This window comes from Penicillium angulare, assembly GCF_028827245.1.
Source record: "Penicillium angulare strain IBT 27051 chromosome Unknown utg000012l_segment0_segment0, whole genome shotgun sequence".
Taxonomy (NCBI): Eukaryota; Fungi; Ascomycota; class Eurotiomycetes; order Eurotiales; family Aspergillaceae; genus Penicillium; species Penicillium angulare.
The window spans coordinates 1091235-1103951 of NW_026623171.1; the positions used below are offsets into that span (position 1 = coordinate 1091235).

At 46.5% G+C, this 12717-nt stretch overlaps 6 protein-coding genes across 6 annotated transcripts; 4 read left to right on the forward strand and 2 right to left on the reverse strand.

Moving 5' to 3' along the window:
* Nucleotides 1-765: 765 nt before the first annotated feature.
* On the forward strand, nt 766-1530 carry N7478_013061 (uncharacterized protein; the record flags this gene model as incomplete). The annotated part of the gene is made up of 1 exon (XM_056929271.1): nt 766-1530. One exon carries the CDS (start codon nt 766-768, stop codon nt 1528-1530), a length of 765 nt encoding a protein of 254 aa, XP_056772633.1.
* A 1788-nt stretch (nt 1531-3318) lies between these two features.
* On the reverse strand, nt 3319-3783 carry N7478_013062 (ATP synthase subunit C family protein; the record flags this gene model as incomplete). The annotated part of the gene is made up of 1 exon (XM_056929272.1): nt 3319-3783. One exon carries the CDS (start codon nt 3781-3783, stop codon nt 3319-3321), a length of 465 nt encoding a protein of 154 aa, XP_056772634.1.
* Nucleotides 3784-6926: 3143 nt separating this feature from the next.
* udpA (UDP-N-acetylglucosamine 1-carboxyvinyltransferase family protein) lies at nt 6927-8237 on the reverse strand (the record flags this gene model as incomplete). Its single annotated transcript, XM_056929273.1, has 1 exon — nt 6927-8237. One exon carries the CDS (start codon nt 8235-8237, stop codon nt 6927-6929), a length of 1311 nt encoding a protein of 436 aa, XP_056772635.1.
* A 463-nt stretch (nt 8238-8700) lies between these two features.
* N7478_013064 (putative UDP-N-acetylmuramate dehydrogenase) lies at nt 8701-9735 on the forward strand (the record flags this gene model as incomplete). Its single annotated transcript, XM_056929274.1, has 1 exon — nt 8701-9735. The coding sequence occupies one exon, from the start codon at nt 8701-8703 to the stop codon at nt 9733-9735; it is 1035 nt and encodes a 344-aa protein (XP_056772636.1).
* Nucleotides 9736-10025: 290 nt separating this feature from the next.
* N7478_013065 (UDP-N-acetylmuramate--L-alanine ligase) lies at nt 10026-11459 on the forward strand (the record flags this gene model as incomplete). Its single annotated transcript, XM_056929275.1, has 1 exon — nt 10026-11459. The coding sequence occupies one exon, from the start codon at nt 10026-10028 to the stop codon at nt 11457-11459; it is 1434 nt and encodes a 477-aa protein (XP_056772637.1).
* Nucleotides 11460-11783: 324 nt separating this feature from the next.
* N7478_013066 (GNAT family N-acetyltransferase) lies at nt 11784-12290 on the forward strand (the record flags this gene model as incomplete). The annotated part of the gene is made up of 1 exon (XM_056929276.1): nt 11784-12290. One exon carries the CDS (start codon nt 11784-11786, stop codon nt 12288-12290), a length of 507 nt encoding a protein of 168 aa, XP_056772638.1.
* Between the last annotated feature and the right edge of the window lie 427 nt (nt 12291-12717).

A 12717-nucleotide genomic window follows, 5' to 3' on the forward strand; every position in this document is an offset into this window, starting at 1 on the left:
TCTGTCGCCAGAGCGAACAAGCTCGCTTCTGGGGGCAATTTGTGCAGCATCTGGAGAGGGGCTTTCCATTCTCTTGGGCTCTTGGGGATTCCAGTCGTCTGGTTGTCCCCAGTGTATTAGGTGATGATGGAGTCTTAGCGGACCTTTGTCTCCTGATCCCCTGAGATGGTGATCCAGGGGAGGTGCGCCAAAAATTCCATATAAATAGTTTCTAGTCACGATATAATCAATAATCAATTCTCTCGTAATCCAGTGTCGGGATTTTTTTTAAAGTGTTTCACTCGACCCTTTACATTTTTTTTTTTTCCTTTTCACGGTGGCATACGCCTCGATCTATTCGACACAATCCGCATTCGGCATCCGCATCATCCGTACATCTCAACTGCATCATATCCCAACAATCTCTTCGTCAAGTACCGCATTTTCCGCTTCATTATACTGGTGCCTAGCTCTTTGACCTGGTCAATTTCAACTTATACCTTGAAACAAATGCCGTAACTCAATCCTTGCCCCTTGTGTCTCTACGATTCCACCTACTTGAACTGCTGGCACAGACATCAAACGCCAGAAGCTGGAAATCTCCCCCCAAACGCAACTCCATTGATTTTCAAAGGGACAACCCCTATCCATCCTCTGTGCTATTCTATAACTTGCAACTACTCCACCTTCGATCAATTACCAATCCAAAGTGATAAAAGGTGGCCAAAGTCAAGTTATTAGAGAATCGATTCAAGAAGCAAAGCAGCAAAGACAACATCGTCAAAAATGCCTCCAGATGCCTCATCATTCACAACCTTAAACCTTCCTCCAACATTCGCCCTCCCACAATGCATGGAATACTTCACACTACCAGCCGGCCCAAACACAGATCTATGGCGCAAACCACCCAACGGCGATACATCCACCGCACCCATCGTCTTCACCTCACTCCGCCATCCATTCGTCGTAGCCGAAGTGACAGTCAGCGCAGACTGGGAAATGGAATGGGACCAAGGAGGTCTGGTCATTTTCGCAGGTGCTGCGCCCCAGTCATTCTCCGATCCCCCGGCCCTAGCCGCGCGCCGCCTCAACGCCTCGCGTCCACCCTGCAAATGGGTAAAAGCAGGCATGGAATTTTCATCAGGGGCAGTCAATGCATCTTCCGTTAGTGCGACAGCAGATGGTGCAGATTGGTGTCTATCGCCACTTGTGCAATCTCCTCAAGGCCCTGTGGTGAATTCACTCCGCATTAAGCTGGAGCGCATTGGCCATGCACTTTGGATTTGGTATCAGGTGCCTTCGGGGTCGCCTTATTCATTGTCACCTGGTGCTGTTGGAACGACATGGAAGAAGTTGCGGGAGGTAACATGGTTCTTTTATGGGGTGGAAGATAAGTTTGTGCATGTGGGTGTTTATGCTAGTCGACCGACGAGTATTGGGCGCGGCCAGACAATGTGGGATACTATGCATGGGGTGTCGATGGATAGTACGTCCTCGTCTGGAACGAGTGATGGGCTGGTTGTGGAATTTGAAGATTTGGAGATCTTCTAGATTGTCAGTATCATGATGGTCTTGGCGGGTTTGGATCTTTGGTTCCCTGCTTTTTTCTTACTGTCATTTGGCATTTTGCTCGTCGCCACTTCTTGGATTTATTTATTCTGCTCTCGCGTTTGATACTTTGAGAGAACCTCCTGTTTCCCAGTGCTTGATACCTTTCTCTGCGTTTCAGCAAGCGAGTTTTGTGGCATGGCTGGAGTCGATTTTGGACTTGCAGATAACATATTATCTTTTTTCACTTTTTAATTATTTCCAAATATTTGATTTTCATTGAGGTAGCTGTCACCGGTGCATATACATGGTACGCTGGGCTCACTGGTAGTATCTACTCCCTTCTTGTAGAAATAATCAAAGGGCTTGTCCTTGTAGAACCAATGTTCTTTTTGAACAGACTAGATGCTAACTGTATCACATTAATCTACCTAGTGGAACTTGCCTTGCTATCTTTCTTGGGACCTTTGAATTTATGTGTTGTAGACTAAGTTATGTTGGCAATTAATACAATTAAACACAAAAATACAATGTTCTATAGCATTCGAAGATACACAGAAGCATTCAGTAATGATATATATATATATATCCTTACTACGATGCAGCTCAGTACCCTGGCCGAGTACTGGTATGCATAGCAAGACTACATATGGGAATGATACCATGTCAACTATGTATCAATGATTTGGTGCAAAGATTTCAGATCAGCATATTTAATGATACTATTGCCTATTATAACGATCTCAAATGATTGTTTAAAACTGTTTGGGGTAGTACTACTTGCTGACTTGAGCCCTGGAGTGGAAGTTCAAATTTTGCTTCATCCCGGGCCGCAATGGGGATATATAAGTTCTACATGACACTACCCAACCGGGAACTTTTAAAGAGCGCAGAACACTGCCTTAGAGATCGATACACGTAGAGAGCTATCATTTGGATTGATGATTCACAGGTAACTGCACAGTGATTTTGCTATCTTGATTGCTTGTAATTTAAATAATTTTTGATGTTGTTACATGAACTATCGAATGCATGTGCAGGATCGTTGATGTCACTAGGAGATGACTCAGCCGGCCCAAAGCGGAATTGCATTTCCCGAGGTCTGGAAGCTGCGAGTTTTCACGTTGGGGATGCCGGGGAGACCTCAAAGCTCAAGGAAGACCCCAACACATCGAAAAAGAGCTTAAAGAGTAGCTAGAACAATGAAATCTGATCCATAGAAGGTATTGACAAGGCATTGTCCATAAATTCGTAATGTGCGTTGAGAACTGGGCGAGGTACGATGTCGTAGCACGCTCGGGACAACGGAGACATCAATCTTGGAGAAAGGGGGTCTACATCCAGTGCTCCCGATGACAAGCCGATGAAAAGCTTGGGGAAAGCTGGAGTAATTGATAGCTTAAAATAAACTAGATCATACACAGATTTAAGAAGGCTAATTTGAGCCAAAACGGCCCAGAATGATGAGATGGAGAGAGAGGGATTGCCAGAATCCAATATTAATGAAGACAAGATTTGATACGGCCGGAGGACTCAACACACAGAGTTTTGGTTTGGCTCGTTGGAAAATTGGGATGGGTGGGCCATATAGACTCTATATGTACAGAAAGAAATAGGTGTTGTAGATGACGCTGAAAAGTAGTACATGGTAATACATCACGACCAAATACCCTCCCCGGCGGACAGAAAAGAAAAAAAAGAACAAAACAAAGGAAATTCTTTCAGGAGGATTTTTTCTTTATAATATAATTCTTTTCTTCTCTTCGTTCCTCAAGCCCTTCGATCAAACGCTTAGACGTACTTGCACATCATGGCAACCATCAGGTCGAAAAGACCCATGGCCTCGACGAAAGCGAAACCCAGAATGGCGTAAGAGAAGAGCTGGCCACGGAGAGCAGGGTTGCGGGAAACACTCATCAGGAGAGCGGCGAAGACGAGACCGATACCGATACCGGCACCACCGAGACCGATGGCGGCGGAACCCATACCAATGTTCTTGGAGACCTCGACCATGGCGGAGGCGACCTCAGAGGAGTACTGACGGCGGGCGGCGTTCTGGAAAGCGCTGCGGGCGTTGGCCTGGAGGAGAGTGGGCGAGGCGACGCGCTTGGGGGCCGAGAAGGTGGTGGCAGGGGCCTTCTGGGTGAAGGTACGCTTGGTGGCAGCGTTCAGGTTGACGCGGGCAGCAGGGCGAGCGACCTTGGAGGACTGGGCCATGGCGGTAGCCAGGCGCTGAGTGAAGACACGGGAGGCCATTGTGATGATGGTTGTGGTTTTCCGGGAAGGGAGGAAAAGAGAGGAGGGATTGGGTTTTTTGGTTTATGGGGGGATTGGGAACTTTTCAGGGAGGAAAAAGCTGGGAAACTACGGAAGAAGGTCTGCCCAGGACATAAATACTCTACGGCCAAATTTTCGCCCGGCCGCCTCCTAGTTGAGGCTAGTGCGCGCTTGAGAAAAAAGCCCTACTCTGTGCGGGACGCCGGGAGTGTATTTTCATTCGCAAATCCCCTGTGTATGAGGAATGCTGGGGGTGGTCAGTGTCTCGCATTGGTTTTTCAATTTCTTACCATACAACACAGCTGGGAACATGGTAAATCGGTGTATATTTCCTGTCGGGTTCGTTCGGGAAGCTGGGATTCGAATACAGGCGTCTAAAAGTGGATCAGGTTGCTGGGAAATTATTTTCTTGGACATGCATATGATAGTAGATAGATTCCCTTCCCCCTACTTAGTTTGATATTCAGCTAGCCAATTGGTTTCAGATGTATCTGAATCTCTACTATATCTAGGTACATAATGTGTATAGGTACGCAGTATGGGCGAAGAAAAGGGGGTCTTGATGAGCTGGGGAATTCCCAGATATGGAGCTCATAAATTTCAATGTTTTTTTACAGACTCACTCTCCCTGTATGTAGTGTGGATCATCGAGGCTGTTCCAAATAAGTGGGTCATAAATCCACTGGTTCCACTTCACAGTCAGCCAATTATAATGTAATCGGGTCCTGCAAACCCAAGGTTGGTGTTTCTGGATTAATTCCCGTCTGCCCAAATCGGGCCGAGTCGGATTCCAGGTCCACCAACTACGGATTCACTGGGCCAACCGGTCTATCTAGGAGGGCCACTATGTGGATTCTTTCCACTCTCCCTTTCCTCGGAAATCCACACACCGAGTGGTCTCTTTAGGGAACACGTAATTTTGGGAAACCGGATCCGGCGCCCGATATTTTTTTTTGTTCATATAGGGGGTGGTGGTAATTTTTATTATTTTATGATTATTTAGTTGTCACTAATCCCTGCACTGGATGCGGCAGCCCGGCAAACCATCCAGCGGGAACTTTTGGTCATTTTCGGCAGGGATCTAGAAGGCTTTTATATGTCGGATGGCCGCTCTTCTTGGGAACCAAAAAATGGAAAATAAAATAAAATAAATTCCACATAAATTCCCAGAAGAAAAATAAAAAAATAAAATAAACCGGTAAAAATGAAATAAGAAAAAATACGAGTTGTTTGGTGTCGCTTCCCTCGGCCTCCACCAGAGAATGAATTTCCACCGACCCGCCAGGACCCGATTATCATACACGCAAAACCAGTCACCCACCCGGTTCGCTCCAATAAGGGAACCGCCAGGTTACAAACTGCCCCATGATGAAAAGCGTTCCCCAAAAGTCACAATGAGCTCTCTTATGACCACCCGGAATCCCTCTACTCCTTTCCCCTCGACATATATAAAGAGACCCTAGGGGCTCCGGAGGCTCTGCTTAAACTCCGTGGGAAAAAAAAACCGAACTGGCTGCAGCTCGGCTGATCGCAGGCGCTGAGCTTGGCGGGACCCACATAAGCTCGATCCAGGGTCATTCCGGGTGTTAGTTTGATTGAGCCCTTGCAGCTGGACTATGCTGCTGGAGATGACAACAAACAAAAAATCATTGCTACGGATTATTCTGAGCACAATGCTCTGGGTTTATGGTGTCTTGGAAATAGCTTCAAGTTCAATTGCCTACCCATCTAGAGAAACCATGTAGCTTTACGGAGTGTATCCTTTTTTGCTCGTAATAGGGGGTGAGATTCGGAAGAGTGGATATCGGGTATTCTAGGGTACATGTAATACCGTATATAATACCATACCACGACTCGACTCGTCAATCAATGATACCTCCTATCATGGATGACCCGCCGTGAGGTCATGGGGATGGCATTCCTTGGCATCGGAGAGGCCAGCTGGCAATTCATTGATGATATGGCTTGCATGTCCATAAAGATACATAGCAGTCTCACAGAGGGGCATGATAGATCACGTCTGACTCCTGAAGTGCGTTCGTACAGGACTGATCACTTGGGCCATTTCCTATCAGTAGAGATGCATGGCCAGAATGGTGCTCTCACCCCAGCAACGATCCAGCTCCGAAAGTCGGATCCCTCACTCCCTTTCTCAACAGGAAGTGGGTGACGACGGCATCCACTTGATGGGGCGGTGGATCTGTACCAGGCCAGACGCCCCAGTCCTCGCGATACAGTACGGAGTACAGGGGACGGTTGTATCAGCGTTGTTGTCAGGTACGCTGTCTTGTTGAAATTCACGAGACAGTTCAACGGCAGAACGGCATTGATTCAGGGTATCGTGGTAAGTTTCCTGGCCCGGGACAACTCCTTGGAACATGGCGTCTGTTTCTTTGGAAACCAAGCTCAAGGTTTGGAGGTGCTCCAGGACTACAGTAGATAGACATCGGCTGCTTCCCGATGAAGACATTTCATGCTACCTACAGTGTGCCATCTAACTTGATAAAGACGTTAGTACTGGACAGACTATACGGCGTGGTTGGTATTATGACAGCAAAATAGAAGGATGTTTATTAAATCTTGAATTTCTGATAGCTGGACGCCGTTGATTGGATGCATGGCCAACAAGGCCTCTTAAGCTTCTGGCCCTCGGTGTCTGGTATTTGGTTTGTTAATGGCGCTTGCAAGACCTAAAATGGATCCATCGGTGCCTCGGGCAGCTCCCGTGCCCTACTCTTAAAGCCACAATGGAGAATTGTCTCTCCATATAAGCAATAGACTAGTTCGGTTGTAGTAGTGCCACACACACACTGAACAGCTTTCCCCAGATCTCATTCCCCTCGATTTGATCCACTCTTTAAGACTCAACGGGCATAGCGTGCTTGAAATGCTATTTTGAGTATGCTTTGCCAATGTCAAAATCAATTATAAATGTCTTGTTGTGAGCCAATGACCGCCCTGCATGCCCTGATGATGTGGGCTGTACACTGTACTCCATGCAATTCCGAGATAAGTGACAGCGGGGAATATTAGAATAGGGAAAGGGTTTTCTTCTCTTGCCCTCCTTTTTATGTACAATTGCCACTCAAGCCAAATTATGAAAGTGAAACAACATGTTATGTTCACAGTTGTTTTTGGGTTGGCACCTGCTGTTTTTCAATTGCTGGCAATCGATACAGTTGCACTCCGATCTGTTCTAACTTAGTTTCTAGATCATAATATCCTCTTTTAACATATTTCATCCCGCTAACAACAGAGACGCCATTAGCAGCAATAGCCGCAAGAATCAGACTAGCAGCAGCTCGCAGATCAGAGCCAGATACTAATGCAGCAGACAGTTTTTCAACACCAGACACCACAGCCGTTTGGCCGTTTATCTGGACACCGGCACCCATTGCCTTAAGCCCTGAACAATGACCAAATCTTTCCTCGAAAATAGTTTCCACGACATGGCTCTGTCCACTCGCCAATGAAAGAAGCACCATAAACTGCGGCTGCAAGTCCGTCGGAAAAGCGGGATATGGTCCCGTTTCAATATCAACAGGAAATGGTCTCTCAGCTTTACGAACAACAATCGAGTTGACGGAAATATCAACAAGAGCCCCAACAGCTCGAAGTTGTTTGATGAGGACCATGTGATACTCTGCTTTGCACCGATGAACCGTCAGGGTATTCCCACACATTGCCCCCAGAATTAAAAATGTCCCTGCTTCGATTCTATCTTCCATAACCTTATATTGGCCCGGAGACAGCATTGCACCTCGACCGACAACAGTGAGCTGATCAGTTCCCACACCAGAGATATCTGCCCCGAGACTGATAAGAAAATTGACCAAGTCAGCGACCTCTGGTTCAAGCGCAGCATTTTGTATACGCGTCACGCCATGCGCCAAACATCCCGCCATCAACACGCTCATTGTCCCCGTCACCGAGGGAGTTTGCAAATGCACCGACGCCCCGCGAAGAGTTGAAGCATGTGCTTCGATATACCCATCCTTCACATTGACAGAAGCACCCAGCTTTTCGATGCCCCGTATGTGTTCCTCAACTGGGCGTTTTCCTATCGTGCAGCCACCCGGAAGGCTTAACTTGGCGTATCCAAAGCGCGCAACAAGAGGTCCGAGAATGAGAATCGATGCTCGTAAACGGCCACCTAGCTCTTCGGGTATAGGATGGCTTTTTGCTCGCGTTGTGTCGATGTTCAGAGTTTCGTCAACATGGGATACATTCGCGCCAAGACACTGGAGGATTCGACTCATGTTGTTGACATCTGATACAGGTGGAATCCCTTCAATCGTGGTTGTCCCAGACGCGAGCAGTGTCGCCGCCATGAGCGCTAGTCCTGCATTCTTCGAACCTGAGATGTGGATGTCTCCAGTAACGTCGCGACCACCATTGATAGCGATATGGTCTGATGCCGTATCCACAGTCATGGTGCAGGATTTGGGGTTTGGAGATATAACTTGCTGACAAGGATATCGATTCTTTTCCAAAACAAAATATTGAAACAAGGGCGTTTGCGCGTCTTAGACCTGTCTAAGCTTTATTTCCTAATACGGGGGAAGTAAATGCATTAAAACAGCATTGTTTGCTTCGAGTGTAACCTTCTATCATGTTATTATAAACTGAACCGATATATCACGATGAAGAAATTTTTACCTTTTACCGACGCGACTTTGACCAAGACTACAGGGGCAATTCCGAGATAGACTACCACCAGGTGAGATGAGGGATCCGATCGATCGACAAACAAAGCGTCCCAGAAGGGATTGCTTAGTGTCGATCATTATCCACCACGGCCACATCCAAGCTGAACAGCGAGCAAGCGACTCACGCGATCTATTCAGTCTGCTTTTTTATTTGATTTGATTTTTGCTTTATCAAACCACCAAAGAAATGTCGGGCATTTCATGGGAAAAGAACGTGGATGTCCAGCCATATAACACGTTCAACGTCCCATCTACCGCGCGATGGCTTGTTCGCGTGCAAAACATCAGCAATCTTTACGAGCTTGTGAATTCGACCCAATTCCATAACAAGCGATCCTTAATTCTTGGCGGCGGAAGCAACATTCTATTCGCGAATGCCCAATATGACGGCATTGTTTTGAAGAATGAGATACAAGGTATCAAGATCCAATCAGAGGATGATCAACACGTAACGCTCCGTGTTGGCGGAGGCGTTGAATGGGTCTCTCTGGTGGATTATTGTGTCCAAAATGACCTTGGAGGAATTGAAAATCTTTCCTTGATACCTGGCACAGTTGGTGCAGCACCTGTTCAAAATATCGGTGCTTATGGTGCAGAGCTCAGCGATGTCCTGGTAGCGGTCGAGGTATTTGATCTTGATACTGGGCAAGCTCGAACGATGCCGAAGGATGAATGCGAACCCAAGTATCGAGGGAGCATCTTCAAGGACACGCTGAAAAGTGTAATGATATGTGCTGTCACAATCAGGGTAGTCAAAGCGCGATTCTACAGCGTAAATACTGGCTATGGTTTGATTCGAGATGTTTTATTGGAACTGGGTATCTCTACACCGACAATTCGATCAGTCAGTGAGGCGATATGTTTATTGCGCAAACGAAAAATACCTGATCCCAAAAGTATTGGAAATGCAGGAAGTTTCTTCAAGAATGTGGTCTGCGATGACTCGATTCGCAGGAGTATCGAGAGTGTTGATGCGAATACACCCTTTTATCGCAATCCTGACGGGACATATGTGATACCTGCGGCGTGGTTGATTGAGAAATGTGGATGGAAAGGAAGACAGTTTGATAATGTCGGAGTATCGAGTCGTCATGCACTAGTTCTTGTGAATCTTGGTCGGGCAGAAGGTCGTGAGATTGTTTGGTTGGCGGAGTTGATCATGCGAGATGTACAAGCTCAACTTGGATTGTTATTAACGCCAGAAGTAAACATTATCAGATAGATGGTGAAAAAATATTAATAAAATTGATATATCACACTAATCTCAAGATCTAATACCCTTTCTTCAAATGAGTTGCAGCCTTGTCAAAAATATTGGAGACAAGATGTACTTGTCAGCTGAAGTGCGGGGGTCGAGAGTGATCGGCGTACATCTAGAGAAACAGCCCCCAACTCATTTACTCTTTCTTCACGCAACGTCATACCCCCAAAACCGCCATTCCACAAAGAATATCAGAAAAGATGGAATTTTCCAAAATTAGACAGTCTTTATTGCACGCGGCGCCATCCTCCATGCTCTCGTTCCCTCCATCAATAGGTCTGATCCATTTTGTCGGAATTGGTGGCCATGGCGTATCTGCACTTGCCCTGATCCTTCATCAGATGGGCTATACCGTACAAGGAAGCGATGCTAAAAAGAGCGAAAACACCGCGAGACTAGAAGCTGCAGGCGTGAAAGTATTCCTGGGCCATGATACCTCATACGTGGAGTCTGCGAAGCTAGTCGTCGCCTCAGCTGCAGCTCTGAAAGTTAAATTCCGACCTACAGATAACATTGAAGTTGAAGCTGCAAGGGAGAAAGGTATTCCGGTGATACATCGTGCTGAGATGTTAGCGGAGTTGATGCGGAATAAGAAATCGATTGCTGTTGCTGGTAGCCATGGGAAAAGCACCACGACTAGCATGATTGGCGGGGTACTGGAAGCCGGTGGACTGGGTCCTACAGTGATTACAGGTGCGACCATGAACCTTTACGGGTCAAATGCACATCTTGGATCGGGAGATTGGGTAGTCGCTGAATCAGATGAGAGCGATGGATCCTTTTCGTGTCTGCCGCATCTGATCACGGTCGTCACCAATATTGATAGCGACCATATCATCTACTGGAAGAATGAAATGAATACCAGAATGGCATTCACGCAGTTTGTGCGCAATGTTCCATTCTACGGACTGGGGATTATGTGTATTGACGACCCTGGTGTTCGTCAAATTCTACCATTGATCCGAGATCGGCCTATTCTCACCTACGGCGTTTCAGACGATGCAGACTTCCGCGCAGAGGAGATCAAGTATTTACCCGATGAATGTACCTATACCGTCTCGATGCCAGATCCAGAAAGCAAGTCTCGGAAGATAGTATTTGGACCTGTCTCAGTGAAGGCTCTTGGATTACAAAATGTTCGGAATTCCCTCGCAGCGATTGTAATCGCCACCGAACTGGGAATTGGAATAGGAAACATGAACCAATCACTGAGTTCATTTCCTGGTGTGGCTCATCGATTCCAGCACGTTGGTACAGCGAACGGAATCAAGGTTATCGACGATCACAGCGCCCATCCAGCTGAAATCCAAGCGACAATCCAAATGGCCAAGCAGATCTGTACGCAAAAGATTATCGCAGTTAATCAGCCAAGCGGACGACCTGGGATTGTGAAAGGGTGGCTTAAAGAATATCCTATTGCCTTTGAAGGGGCGCATCATATTATTATTGGACAGGGTGAGGGAGGTGATTCGTTGTCGGCTGCTGAAGCTCGAGAAATGCTGGTTGAGTGTCTGCAGAACAATGGGCGTCAAGATACTATTTCCATGCCTGATTCAGCTCAGTTACCGAGTTTGATATCAAAGATAGCTACAGATGGTGACATTGTTCTGTGCATGGGCTATCTCGGCTCTGATCGTTGGGCGGAGGAACTGGTGGGACAATTGGGAGGGAACAAATCTACATAGCCATTATACTGAGAAATTATAGATAGGTAGCGTAGCATTGTTGTTATTGTGGAGTTAATTTTAAAGTTTATTTTCTACTAAATTTGCAACGAAAAGTCGGATTCGTTGATTTGCTGATTGGAGAGAATCTAGATCTTACCCGTTGACGCCCTATGGATGACAGTGGGAAGCCTAGAAGATTCCACATTCTAATTCTGACAAGAAGTCAGTTCATACTTACTACATGAATAACCCACGATATAAGAAACGCGGAGAGAAAAAACCGCAATATCCACAAAATCCTAAACCCCCGAATCTGCCAAAACCCCACCACCAATATCCAACATGGGAAGTGCACAGATCTCAACCCCATACACTCTCCGAAACCACCGCCCCGGCGATATAGGCTGGATAATCCACCGACACGGAGTCCTCTACAACAAAGAATACGACTGGGACGAGCGTTTCGAGGCCCTTGTCGCCGGTGTCGCATCAGACTTCATCAAAAACTACGATCCGCAAGTTGAACGTTGCTGGATTGCGGAGAGATATGGAGAATTCCTCGGATCCATAATGCTAGTCAAGGACGCTTCAAAGGAAGATGTCGCAAAAACCCGTCTCTCATTAGTAGAGCCCACTGCGCGTGGGCTTGGCTTAGGTCGTGCATTGGTGCGTCAGTGTATCCAGTTTGCGAGAGAAGTGGGTTATTCACGGATTGGGTTGTGGACTCAGAGTTCTTTGGTTTCTGCGAGGCATATCTATGCTGGTGAAGGATTTGTACATGTTGAGTCGGAGGATCATGATTCGTTTGGAATCAAGTTGACTGGAGAGCTTTGGGAGTTACAGCTATAGGCTGGGGATGCGGGTTTGTTGATTTGATTGTGAAGGGTTAGAACTGTGTATGTCCGTTTTTTTAATCCTCGCATTATTATGAAATCTAATGCGAGGCGGTTACTTATATAATACTGAAAGAATCTATAGTCTTATAGATGTAGTTGGATGTTTTTGCCTAATGTGTGAGGTATGAAATGTTTGCCGTCTCATTCACTCTTGCTATCATTCCCGTACTCTCAATGAGCTGCCTACTAGTATTCGTTTGCCACCCCGCAAGTATTGTTGTGCACTTATTGAAAGTTACGAGAAAATCAATTGTCCTTAATTGATTCAACTTCAAACTCTTTCAACCTAGAGCATGGACAACATGAACTGAACAGGCTGCATAAAACCCCACTGTCGCAACAGGCGGCCTTCAGCATCACCTTGCCTATTGAGGCCATTG